The sequence below is a fragment of the Podarcis cretensis genome (assembly GCF_951804945.1).
Source record: "Podarcis cretensis genome assembly, chromosome: 2".
NCBI lineage: Eukaryota > Metazoa > Chordata > Lepidosauria > Squamata > Lacertidae > Podarcis > Podarcis cretensis.
Genome location: NC_137171.1, coordinates 128,144,337 through 128,157,794, shown reverse-complemented (window position 1 = coordinate 128,157,794; position 13,458 = coordinate 128,144,337). Strand labels below are relative to the sequence as shown.

General features: G+C 54.8%; 2 protein-coding genes across 4 annotated transcripts in view; one reads left to right on the top strand and one right to left on the bottom strand.

Moving 5' to 3' along the window:
• Positions 1-2,937: 2,937 nt before the first annotated feature.
• LOC307211007 (tapasin-like) lies at positions 2,938-8,325 on the bottom strand (the record flags this gene model as incomplete). Its single annotated transcript, XM_079967201.1, has 6 exons — positions 2,938-4,313; positions 4,642-4,682; positions 5,503-5,592; positions 5,961-6,287; positions 6,774-7,106; positions 7,977-8,325. Coding segments are annotated over 6 exons (1,143 nt in total), but the record flags the coding sequence as incomplete, so codon positions are not given.
• A 1,722-nt stretch (positions 8,326-10,047) lies between these two features.
• The window catches only part of LOC307209516 (uncharacterized protein), a 45,613-nt gene continuing 42,202 nt past the window's right edge, over positions 10,048-13,458 (top strand). Inside the window, exon 1 of one of the 3 annotated variants that reach the window (XM_079964653.1) lies at positions 10,048-10,639. The gene's annotated coding sequence lies outside the window, so the exon portion shown is untranslated. The remainder of the gene's footprint in view (positions 10,640-13,458) is intronic. The other 2 variants (XM_079964656.1, XM_079964655.1) reach the window with 2 other exon arrangements.

Sequence of the window (13,458 nt, the reverse complement as noted above, 5' to 3'; positions counted from 1 at the left end):
CTTTCCCCCACCAGGAAAATAGGGAGATGAGGAAGAAACGCACTCGCGATCTTGGGGGGAGGCCAAAATGAGATTTACTGTAATAAGCTTGCAGGACCCATGGAAAATGGTTAATCAATAAAGCAGCTTGGGGCCAATAATTTCTACCTTCCGATCAATTGAAAAAAGAGGCACTTTATGCCAGCCCCAAACTAGACCCAAAGCGGATATTAGACGTAGCAGATGGGAAGAAATCGGACTTTACTGCAATGGATGCCGGCAGTGGTGAAGGGAGTTTTCATGCAGCCTTTCGAAAGAGAGAGGAGCTTGAAAAGCGAGAGGCAGGAAGAGAAACCCGCCCCTAAAGCGCCGGGAAAGTGCCGCCTGGTCTGACAGGAATCCTTGGCGCCTAAAACTGAGGCGAGGCTCAGATTTCGAAGGGCGGGCAGTTGGGAAAAGGCGGGAAAAGTCGTTGAGGGAAAGAAGCGGCGGGGGGAGGGGCGCCTCCTCTCTCGTCCCTCAGAGACACAAGGGGGACCCTCTTGTGAGGGGAGCAGAAAGGAGGGCTCTCCCAGAAAGGGGGGCAGGGGGGTCTCTCTCCCTCCCTCACAACCCCAGTGCATTCCTCTCATGGTGGAAGATGTGGGAGAAAAGAGATGACCCTGCCTGCCTTCCAAGGCTGAGGTTTGGACAGACACCCCAAAGAAGGGGGGCCCTTCGGAGAATGGTTGATCTTGACAACTTGAGTTTTCAAGGAGGAGCCTCAGAGGCTCCTTTCCTTGCTAGCTTTACAACTAAGTGAAGAACGTGTTAGAAGTGATTGTGAGCCTGGAAAGAGAGAGCGATTCACAGTTGAGAGAAGACTTGAGATAATGTTATGGAAATTATGGGGGGGGGGACACATCTTTAAAGTTAAATGTTACAAATATTACGCCTGAATGTGTCCTTTCAACTTGACAGCCCTCGTCTGCCCCCAAAATGGGCCAAGACCTCTGTTCCTCTCCTTTAGGTGGTAGTTCAACAGAAGTCACTCCCACTCCAGATCCCTGCAGGCCTCAGGGGGCCCCAGAGCCCAGTGGGGGGACTGGCTGGACTGGGGTCCTCCAAGTGAGGGCCGTCCAGAAAGGGCTCCTGGGACCCCGAGGGGCCAGAAGGGGAGTCTCCAGCCTGGCCTTTCCCCTATTTCTGCAGGTGGAGCCCTTCTCCTAGCGCTGACTCTTGGGCTGACTGTGATAGGAATTTTGAGGTCTTCGATATATAGTAATGTTCATAACCGCACGTACATAGATCAGCACAGGAAGACTGACCTGAAGCCATTTTGATTCCTAAACTGAGCAAATGTTTTCTCTGCAAGGTCAAAGTGGAAAAGCCTCCCCATTGTCTTTTCCTTCACAAATCCTGTCTTAAAGGTATGTCTGTGTTTGACTAGGGTGTGAGCCTGTGACCTGGCCCAGGAACTAAGTATTTATCACTGCAAAAGACTGGCCAGGCTCCTCAGGCAAGCCAATCAAGTAACCTGCCAGACAGGAAATAAACAACAACAGGATAAAAACAACATTCAAATTTCTGTTCTAAAAGCGCCTGTCAGAGCTGCCTCTAGGTCCCAGCTCACAGAGGACCAACGCTAGGCTGTAGTAATGTACAAAAGTCTTTATTGAAGTTCAGTTTCCATTTCAAAGCCACAGCGTGCAGCCCTACGTCTTAAACCCTAGATCGGCGAAGTCCCGTCTGAGTCTCCTCCCCTCTGACACCAGTTTAAGATCCTAGCCCTGCTCCACCTTTTACGCTGCTCTCTCCTCCTCTGGGTCCTCCTGCCCGCTGGGGCATTGCCCTTTCTGGACTCTTCCGACGCTGAGTTGCTTAGCTCCTCCCCCTCCCTCCGGCGGGCTTTAGGACCCGGTTCCCAATCCTCATTCTCTGCTGTCCCGCGCTCCTGTACATTCGCGCCAGCCCAGTGACCTTTCTCCTAACCGTTACACTACTTCGGTCACTGCTTCCCTCTTCCGGGACACTGGCCGGATCTGACCTCTCCTCCGTTGTCCGACTTTCTGATGGAGGCGTGGTCAGCCCTGCCTTATCTTCTCTCCCTGGTGGGGAATGCACTGGCCCTGATCCTTGGGACTCTTCCCCCCCACTCTGCTCTGGTGGGGAAGCTGGTCCTGATTTCCAGCTACTGCTCTGGGAGTCCCTGCTGCCCCCTTGCTCCTGGGGCATTCCCCTTGGGAACCCCCTACCCCTGGCCACTGGCGCCCCCTTCTGTGAATCTTCCGATTCGCTGGAGAGGCTCATGGAATCCCTCGGTCCACTGTCCTCTTCTCCTACGCTCCCCTCGGATACTTCCCCTTCGCTCTCCATCTCCTCTCTTCCCTGTGCCTCTGCTCCCGAGCCCCTGACAGCGCCTTTTTTGTGATGTATGTATGATGTTTCTGGGGGTGGTCTTGATCTACAGGGTGGCAATTTCAAGTCTCTATAAGGCCTTGCACACCATTTTTCTGGGTCCTTCCTTCTCCTGCAAGTGAGGGGAACACCCTGTTGCAACAGTTCAATAAAGGCCAAGCCTACAGGCTGCTGTTTTGCTCCAAGTAATCCTGGTTGGTATCTTTGTTTTTTGTCCAAGGGAGCCCTCGGATTTGTCCGTTAACAAAGAAGCTGGGGAGGAGGCCCAGGAGGCCGTCCCAGGAGCTCCCCCTTCCACAACAACCCTGCCAGGCTGGCCTCTTGCATGTCGCCCCCTTTCCAGCAGGCGAAGCTGCAGGGACCACTCCCTTCCTGGCCCCCCAAAAATGGAGGAGGCTTCGGACCCTTGATGAATCTGAGAGGAGCCTTGAGGGGGGCAGAGATGGGCTCTCGCCCCTTCCCAGACTTTTCCTCCAACCATTTATTACTACTGTTTATCAAACTTGGCTACCCTCACCTCTCCTGCAGCCCTGGAAGGAAAAAAGAGACACACGGCATGCATTTCTTTTCAACACGGGTTTATTCTCTAGGTTGGCTCTGCCCCACGGGACTTACAGTCTACAGCAGAATCTACACAGAATGGGGAGGGGGCGAGTTTTGGGCTCTGGGGGGAGGGAAGGGGGGGCAGGTCCTAGTCCGTATCGAGAGAGAGGGCCGAGCTGCTCTGCCTGGCCATCTCTGCAGGGACGTTGTGGGGAAATGGGCTCCTTTTGCACCCAGGTCTCTAGAGGGGATAAACTTGGGTCTGGACTGTACCACTTCAGGTCCCCCAGAGGGGGAGGTAAAGGGACACCTGATGACCCACATTCTGTAAGTGGAGGATCCCTGATTGATTTATTTGGGGGAGGGGAGGGATATGCCAATCTTGCTCAAGTCAGTCTCCCCTACTCCAAAAAGGTTCTCTGCCACAATCCCAAAGACATCACAGGCCCCCGTCAAGAGTCTCCCAGAGCATGTGCAGAGTCTGCGGCCCAGGACCTTAGGGTTGCTTTTGATGCAATTCCTGCCTTGCGGGGGATTGGACTAGATGACCCTCAGGGACCCTTCCTAATTCTACACTTCAATCATTTCACAGCACGGAAGTGAGGAGGGGCAGGGACTGCCAGAAAGGGGGGCTTTTGCTTGTTACCGGAAAAATCCGAGGCCTCCCTTGGACAAAAAGTACAGACACCAACCAGAGTAAATTGGAGCAAATCAGCAGCCTGTAGCTTGGCCTTTATTGAACTGTTGCAACAGGGTACTCCCCTCACTTGCAGGTGAGAGAAAAGACCCAGAAAAATGGTGTGCAAGACCTTATAAAAACTTTTGAAATTCCCCTCCTCTAGGTCTTCTTTGTGATCTTGATGGTCTTCTGTCTGGGACCATCAGGGTTGGCATAGCCATAACTGGGCAGGGCTCCTGTGGATGTGCTGGGATGGTGAAGGGATTATGGCTGCCCTGTATCAAACCTGCCCCATTTTGTAGTCCTTCCTTCATGGAGTAAAATAAAAATGGAACAGTGCAAATCCGATGTATGGTTGATTTTCTTATGAATTTATAACAAGTGTGGCGTATGTAGTGTGTGAGTGTGAGTGTGTGTGTGAAGTTTGTACAAACAGAATGATTGGGGTGGGGGGTTCCTGCTACATGCTATGCACAGATCTGGCCCCCTCCTTAAAATCACAGCTGTGAATCTGCAGGATGCGAAGCCAAGCAGACCCCTGACCCCCAAAAAGAAGGGGAAGAGGGCTTCCAACAAGGGACCGGAGGGGCAAGACTGGGCAGCCAAAGAGGAGGGACCCAGGAGTCCGGGGGCCTACAATCCACTTCACCCTTTCAACGGGATCCGGAGACAGGCAACAAACCAAGCTGGGAGCTGGGCTGCCCAAAGTCCGTTACTGCAGAAAGAAGAGAAATCTGTGAGATTTTGACCCAATTTGGAGAGGAAACGTTAGCTGGCTGGGGGTTGCAATTGCAGGAATTGCTCCACAACAACCCTGTGAAGCAGGCAGACTGGATCCTGCCCCCCCCGGCCCCCCTGCGAGCTTCATCATGGCCAGGGACTGGGGATTCGAACCCCGATCTCTCTGCCAGGGCCTAGTCTGGCCCTCTCACCACTGCACCGCACTGCCTCTCAGTGAGTGGCATAGAGATATATTTTTTAAAAAATAGAAAAATGAGGAATCGAGAGAACTTGGCAGTCTTGGGAGAATCTTGGGCACTGACCTCGGATTTGGGCTTCTCCGATTTGGGTTTTTCTTCAGAAGCTGGAAAAAGGAGGAAAATGAAGCAGGGAAAGGTGAATGACCAGAAAACCCAGGGAAATGGACAGGAATACTTGAAAGCATGCAGAAAGCTAAAACGGAAATCAACATTTCTGAGCCGCTGGGCAGGGATGTTTTTAGCTGGTGACCAAAGAGAATCTGGCCAAGGCGCCTGGTTGGTATCAAGAGGCAGGGAGTTCCAAAGGATCTTGGAGCCAGGAGGGACCCCGAGGGTCATCTAGTCCAACCCCCGCAAGGCAGGAATCTTTAACCCACAACCCTGAAATCAAGAGTCTCAGGCTCTCCCAGCTGAGCTTCTTGTACTGGCAACTGTGGAAAAGGGGAGTCAATTGGCCAGCGCCAGTTCCGCCAATCAAAGGCGTCAGGTGGTGGTGGAAGGGTTCTCAACTGCTTTTACTGTCAATATTTGCATGGTCTTAAGAGATTCTGAATTGTCTCTGCCAAGGAAATAGGGTGGGATATAAATAAATATAATATTTCTATTTTTCATTATAATAATTAGACTTGAGGTAGGCTGGGTTATTTGTTTTGGTTCTCATTTTTATTATGTACGTTGTGTTTTCATTGTGCATTTTTATGCCACAAACTGCCTGGAGATCCAGAAAAGGAGGGTGCTGTGCATGTTTATAGAATCCTAGAATTGTAGAATCGGAAGGGACCCAGAGGGTCATCTAGCCCAACCCCTACAAGGCAGGAATCTCAACCAAAGTATCCCCTAAAAATGTAGACCAAATGACAAAATAGGACCATATCGATAACAAAATTAACAGTACAGAAGGGGTGGGGGTGGGAACAACCTGACCCCATCGGAAGAAGGACCGCAAGACCCCCAGGAGCACAATGGCGACCAGGAACAAGCCGATGGCGTCCTCCAGGGAGGGGCCCAGGGACCCTGGGTGGGGGGAGAAGGGGCAGAGGCAGAAGGGGGGTGTCAGCGAGGGAGAAGAGGGGCGACGTCAGACCCCCACCCTGCCTTGGCCACCCATTGCAGGTCCCAAAGCTGCACCTTCGCCCCACCCCGCATATCCTCCACCCCATGCCCGACTTGATCAGTGCCAATTCACAGAATCCTAGTTGGGAGGGCACCCCGGCGGTCATCTAGCCCAACCCCCTTCAAGGGAGGAATCCCAGCTAAATCACGCAGGACGGACGACCCCCCAACCTCCACCAGTCAGGAATCAAACCCGCAGCCGGTCTTCTGGGCCTTGCTACCCAGCCCCCAGGGGACCCCGGCACAGACCCCCAAGTGCAGACCCCCACCTGCCACATGGAGCACGACCGCCTTCTTGACCCCCGCCTCGCCCAGCCCGGCGTGGCCCACGTGGCAGACGTAGGAGACCCCGTGGTCCTCGGTCGGGACGGGCAGCAGGCGGGCGAAGCTGGTGAAGCTGAAGGTGCCGTCGGGAGCCTGGCGATGCCCCGAGTCCCCGATCTCCAGGAAGGCGTCCTGGGGGGCGCCGGACCCCCTCCGCTTCCAGCTGACCGAGGCACCCAGAGGGAAGAAGCCGGAGACCTCGCAGGCCAGCTGGGGCCGGGCGCCGGGGGGCACCGAGAGCGTTGTGGGGCGCAGCGTCACCTGGGGGGGCTCTGCAGGGCGAGAGGGCGAGAGGGAATGAGCAGAGGGCCCCCTGCTGACAACCAGGAGCGCTGCAGGCGAGGGGGGCTCTTGGATTCGAATCCTGAGGAAGTCAGGGTCCCCTTTGGCTTGATCAAGTGGCCAGACGCTTCTTAAGGAGCCTCCCAGTCCAGGGGCAGTCTCTCTGGATCGCTTGGTTCTTAGAAGCCTAGAATTGCAGAAGTGGAAAGGACCTGCAAGGGTCATCTAGACCAACCCCTGCCAGGCAGGGATCTCAGGGCAATTTGGCCACTGCGAGGTTTAAGCACTCTCCCTATGTTCTTTTGGAGCCTCCGGGCCCAGGAGCAGTCTATCTGGATCCCTAGGTCCTGGCCGGCATTTGGACTGTGAGAATACAAGATGCTGGCTCCATGGGGGTCCCTTTGGGCAGTGGACCCCCCTTTCCCCTTCCCTCCGCCCTCCCTGCGAGGGAGACCCCCCACTGGTCGCTCACTCACCCACCACCTTGAACTCGAGCGCCTGCTGGGCGTGCAGGTGGGGCAGGTAGACGGTGCAGATGTAGGTGCCCTCATGGCGGACGGCCACGCTCCGCAGCCGCAGGGAGGCGCCGCCGGCCTCAGTGTCCAGCAGCAGCTCGGCCCCCTCCTCGGCCACCGACACCCCCCGCGTGGCTCCGTCGAAGGCCAGCACCACCTTCCCGGCCCCCCGGAACTGATGGCGCCACTCCACCGAGAAGGCCGAGGCCGGCGCCGAGAAGCCGCAGTGCAGGACCGCCGGGCGCCCGAGGCGGGACTCCAGGCGCGGCGTCCGCGTGAAGACCGACAGCACCACTGCGCAAGGAGGGAGGAGGGCGAGGTGAGCAGGAGAGATCCCCAGTGGTCATCTAGACCAACCCCCGTGCAAGGGAGGAATCCCAGAAGGGAACAACCCAAACCCAGCCTGCCAAAACAACAAACCCAGGGCCGTGTTTAGCAGATGCGGCACCAGGCTGCAAATGTCTGCCCAGGACCCCCAAATTACCAGTGATAGTGTTGGGGTGGCCGTAGCTGCGCACTGCCAGCCATTGTGAGGGGCGCAACTCTCCCCCATGCCAATGCAGGAGAGCGATCCCCCGAGAGGCCAGCGCCCTGGCGCGACGCATCACTAAGCCCTATGGGAAAGACGGCGCTGAACAAACCCACAACCTATTTGATTTATTCATTTAATTTTGTGGTTCTCAAATTTGGGGGGGACCCCCATAAACGCTCTCTCTTTCAGCCAGTGCCCTAAAAGAGGCATGGTTTGGAACAACTGTTTGCACGACCCAGTAAGATGAAAGCAAGATTTGAAACAGCAACAATTAGTTGCCAAATGACTCAAAATCCACTTCAAACTACTCCAAGTAGTTCAACCCAGCAGATGCATTTGATCCACGGATTTCTGCTTTCCAATTGGCCCACGGTGCCCCCCACCCCCCATGAGGGTGTAACCAATGACTTTGGACACTCCTAATTTAAACAACTGCTTTTCTGCCCCGCCTTCTCCTCCCAGGGGCTCAAGGCGGCCTCCCTCCCCTTCCCCTGCCATTCCCCCGCGCTGACCCTGCCAGGTAGGCCTGCCTGAGAAGCACTGACTGGCCCTCGGTCCCTCCCTCCCAGGCTGCTGGCGCAGGGCTCTAGCCGCTAGGCCGCGCTGCTCCCCTTCCGCTCGCCAGGTGGTACCTGCGGTGGTGGTGACGCTGCTGACCCCATCCTGCTGCTTCCAAGGCGGGGCCTCCTCGGTGTGCAGGACGCTGCTGACCCCGAACTCGGCCTCGGGGGCCTGGATGCTGGCGATGAGCCACTTGCCCCTCTCCAGGGCGCGGGGGCAGCCCCCTCCGCCCGCCAGACCCTCCGCCCAGGCGACAAAGTGGGACTCTTGCGGCGCGTACGCGTTGATCTCGCAGGAGGATTCAGCCTCGCTGGCATCCGGACTCAGCCAGGGCGGGGGGGTGGCCGAGGCCTGACCGCCCCACAGGGCCCCAGAGGGGTCTGCCGGGGGGGGGGGACAAAGCGGGGGGAGGTGAACCAGTGTCTAAGGGGGGGGGGGATGATGAGCCTTGTCTCTCCACTGCCGGACCCCCCAACCTACATCGCAGGGGGTTGGAGTGGATGACCTTTGGGGTTCCCAACTCCACCGTTCTGTGTCAGCCAGTTCAGTTCAACTTGCAGAATCACAGAATTGGAAGGGACCCCTGAGGGGCATCTAGTCCAACCCCCGGCGATGCCGGAATCTCAGGGAAAACAGGATGCCCTCTGAGGAGGATTGGTTTTGTCTATTTAATGGGATTTAAATGCCAGTTCATAAACCAAAACAACCAAGAGGGGACCCCTGGGTGTGGGGGGCGGACTGAGGGGGGCAGCGGAGGGAGACCCCCAAGAAGGAGGGCTGAGGGGACCCCTGGGTGTGGGGGGAGGACTGAGAGGGGGAGGGGAGGGAGACCCCCAAGAAGGAGGGCTGAGGGGACCCCCTGGGTGTGGGGGGCGGACTGAGGGGGGCAGCGGAGGGAGACCCCCAAGAAGGAGGGCTGAGGGGACCCCTGGGTGTGGGGGGCGGACTGAGAGGGGGAGGGGAGGGAGACCCCCAAGAAGGAGGGCTGAGGGGACCCCCTGGGTGTGGGGGGCGGACTGAGAGGGGGAGGGGAGGGAGACCCCTAAGAAGGAGGGCTGAGGGGGCCCCCTGGGTGTGGGGGGCGGACTGAGGGGGGGGGAGGGAAGGGAGACCCCCAAGAAGGAGGGCTGAGGGGCCCCCTGGGTGTGGGGGGCGGACTGAGAGGGGGGAGGGAAGGGAGACCCCCAAGAAGGAGGGCTGAGGGGCCCCCTGGGTGTGGGGGGCGGACTGAGGGGGGGAGGGGGGGGAGACCCCCAAGAAGGAGGGCTGAGGGGGCCCCCTGGGTGTGGGGGGCGGACTGAGAGGGGGGGCGGAGGGAGACCCCCAAGAAGGAGGGCCGAGGGGGCCCCCTGGGTGTGGGGGGCGGACTGAGAGGGGGGGCGGAGGGAGACCCCCAAGAAGGAGGGCCGAGGGGGCCCCCTGGGTGTGGGGGGCGGACTGAGGGGGGGAGGGAAGGGAGACCCCCAAGAAGGAGGGCCGAGGGGGCCCCCTGGGTGTGGGGGGCGGACTGAGGGGGGGAGGGGAGGGAGACCCCCAAGAAGGAGGGCTGAGGGGGCCCCCTGGGTGTGGGGGGCGGACTGAGGGGGGGAGGGGAGGGAGACCCCCAAGAAGGAGGGCTGAGGGGGCCCCCTGGGTGTGGGGGGCGGACTGAGGGGGGGGGAGGGAAGGGAGACCCCCAAGAAGGAGGGCTGAGGGGGCCCCCTGGGTGTGGGGGGCGGACTGAGAGGGGGGAAAGGGCCCCCCAAGTCTGACTCCGCAGGAGCCTGGAAGAAGCCCAGCTGGGCCTGCCAGCCTCCAGGTCCAAGGGAAGGAGGCGTCTCCCCGATTCAGTGGGGCTGCCCCAGGGAAGATGGGGAGCTGGAGGGAAGACTTGGAAGGGTCTCCCTTGGGGGGATCGGGGACTCCTCTTCCTCCCTGGCGCCTGCTCTCGAGGAGACTCCTGGGGAAGCCCCGTCTCCCTGGCGCCGAGTCGGGCTCCCAGGGGGGCTCCGGGGGGCAGAGGGGAGAGGGAGGGCTGGGCTCGGCAAGGGTTAAGAGGAGCAGAGCTGGAGTCCTAGAGAGGACGGGGAGTGGAGGGGGTGAAGGTCCTCCCCCCAGTCCTTCCTGCGAGAAGAGAGGAGGCCGCTTTCTTCTCTCTCCTTTGCAAAAGCCCCTAATATGTCATACATTTAAAACTTCCCTGAACAGGGCTGCCTTAAGAATGTCAGGTAGTTGTTTATGTCTCTCCCCTGTCGTTCTCCACACCCACAGCTGGCGCTGTTACCCTCCAACAACTGGATCTCACTCCCAAAGACACACTCTTCCATGGTCTCCTAAGACAGATGGATGCCAACCAACCAACATTCCCTCCCCTCCCCCTCCTGGTGCCCCTTGAAGTTGGCTTGTGGGCAGGGGGAGGGGCCACCCCACCAGATGGAGAGAAACTGGAATGCTTGCAAATAATTAATTGAAAATGAGTGCCATATAGATAATAAAACATTATTTTGTGGAATTCCCCCATTTACACAAATATTAATACCCATCATTTAAATACACAACAAAATGGTTTCAGAAAAGAACAGAGCAATGTTTGGAAAAATATCATCTTTCTTCTCCCTTTTTCTCTTAGGGTCCAGTGGGCTTTGAAGACGTAGCTGTTCCTTTCACAGAGGAGGACTGGGCTTTGCTGGATCCTGACCAGAGAGCTCTGCAGAAGGAAGTCAAGGAGGAGAATCCTGGGATCGTGGCCTCTCTGGTAAGGCTCCCTGCTGGATCATGAGATCAGTTTTGAAATTCCATACAGATCTCTGAAGGACAAACCTCCTCTATTTTGAGGGAGCCCCATAGCGCCACCTGCAGCATCTGAGATGTCAACACACCCACAACTCTCCATAGGAGATGCATCTCCTCTTCTGTCTGGGAATATTCTTCCACCAGTCCTGCCTTTTCAAACCAGGAGGAGGCTGCTCTGAGCTGCCCAGGCCTTCTTCCATGTAGGCTTCAGAGATCTCAGGGACGTGGAGGTACATCCTGTCAAATTTTCTATTTTCCTTTTTGCATCTGTTTTGGTATGCAAAGAAATGACTGAGCTTGGAGATGGAGCAGATTCCACGACTGTGCCAAATTAAATCCATCCCTGGAACGAGCCAGGCTTTTTGAATCTCCGGGTCCCATAAATACGTTAGCTAATACCAGCCAAAAAAGGCAGTAACTCCCTTCCCTTCTTCCTCTTTCACAAGCAGTCATTTGCATTGTTCAATCATTTCAGGCTCAATTTCTTTCTCAGGCTAGGATTATTATTATTATTATTATTATTATTATTATTATTAAAGATATCAGGAAACTTGATGAGGAATTAAGGGGAAAGACAGTGTTGACCCAGAGTAGTTACAAAATTAATGTTCTCTCCCCGAGTGCCACAGACCCTCCTCCAAAGAGAGCTTCTCTAAGAAAGCCCAAGCAAAAATTACTCCATTTTACGTGAATAAGGAAAATGAGGAGGTGGCTAAGAAACAGCAGGAGCCAGATCCTATTACTGACCTTATAGGATCTCTCAGCAGCTCTAAGGATGAGCAGAAAGAGGTTTGGGGCCCAGCCAGCTCAACTGCTAAGTCATCTCTGGCACGGAGACCAGGAGCTCAAACGACTCAAGGCCAAATTCAGGCTAAACAGGTAGAGGAACTAATCTGAAAGCAAATTTCAAAATTAAAGCAAGTATAAAAGACTGCAACTCCCAAACTTCTGGGACTAAAGAGGGATTATCAGCCTTTGGTGGCTTGTAGTACTAAGAGAGGACATGGAACGCTTAAAATCCTTTTTGGCTGACTGTAATAAAATTCTTACCATCCTGATAGGTACTTGTAAAACCTTCTGGAATAAAGTCTGGCAGAGAATGTGGAACCAGATAATACAACAATATCTCTTTCCCTACCATTAAAAATAGATCAATAAGGGAGGTTTGATTCGTCCACATGGCAAAAGGAGGTCTAAAAGTACAAAGAAGAGCAAAAACGTTAAAAATTTTAAAAATAGTGCAATATTAAAAAGTTGACTTTAAAAAGCTTTTTAACCTGCTTGAGAGTAGCTCATGCTCTGGGTCCAGACAGAACACTAAGAAGCTTGTACTATGCTAGAATCTGCACACCAGATCCCTATATCAATATGAAACGATATGCAAGGTTATCAAATGCTCTGCTGTCCTGTCAAAAGCCAAAACCAAACCAACTAGGGAGAGGGTTTTCATAAAAAGGAATTGGAAATGGGTGCTGTCTCAAAATAAGCTACTTCTCTCAAGCTACCCTAAGCCTTTGGAAATCTTGTCACAAAAGGAGCGTAAAGTTTGTGAAGATGGTGTCTAAGCACAGAGAATATCTAAGGAGGAGTGGTGTATCAGTGTCAAGATTATTCCAAAATGTGGCATCACCAGCTCCTCTGCTTCCACATTCAGCAACACCTCCAGAAAGTCCTCAATTCAAGGCAGACTATCCTGCTTTAGTTGACATATACTCTGCAGGTGACAATCCTGACTAGCCAGCTGACCTGGACCCCAAGGAACCCCCTAACTCAAAGACCCTTGGGTGCTTGCAGTTGAGGAATCTGGGGAATGACCTTACTGACAGAACTGAAAAGAATGGATTGCATGTCTTCTGTGCTCTGCCATAAGAAGCCCAGAATGAAATACTCTCAGATTGGACCTCTGACGTTCCTGCCTAATAAGTTTGAAGAAGGAACACAAGGGCTCATGCAAGCAGAACTTGACCCTTTGTGCTCCAGATCCAGCCCACCAGATATTCCACCGTGAGTTGAATTTATGGGCTGAAAAGCCACCTCCTCCCACCAGCAGGTTAATGAACCCTCTTTCCTACCAATTGGAGATGAAGAGCTTCCCCAAAGATTTGGTCCCCATGCAAGAGGCAAATATGGCCACAACACCTGCCTGGCTTGCGATGCGACAGCTCAAAGATTGTGAACTGGGCTCTGCATACAAAGAACCCAGCATGCAGTCACCTACAGTACATGTACAGTGGTACCTCGGGTCCCATATGCTTCAGGTTACAGACTCCGTGAACCCAGAAATAGTGCTTCAGGTTAAGAACTTTGCTTCAGGGTGAGAACAGAAATTGTGCTCCAGCGGCACAGTGGCAGCAGGAGGCCCCATTAGCTAAAGTGGTGCTTCAGGTTAAGAACAGTTTCAGGTTAAGTATGGACCTCTGGAACGAATTAAGTACTTAACCTGAGGTGCCACTGTAATAGCTACTCTGCTATTTTCTGCCCATGCTCTGGGGTTGCAGTTTTCAGGCTTGGGGACAGGGTGGTGACTGGTTTTGGCACCAAGTTGTGTCCATAAGCCCCACTGAGTTCAAGGGGTTAAACCTTGAGGTCACTACTGGACAGACCCTGCCAGCCTTACTGTAGCAGGAACCTCCCCCCCCCAATCATTCTGTTTGTACAAACTTCACACACACTCACATTCACACACTACATACGCCACACTTCTGTTATAAATTCATAAGAAAATCAACCATACATCGGATTTGCACTGTTCCATTTTTATTTTACTCCATGAAGGAAAGA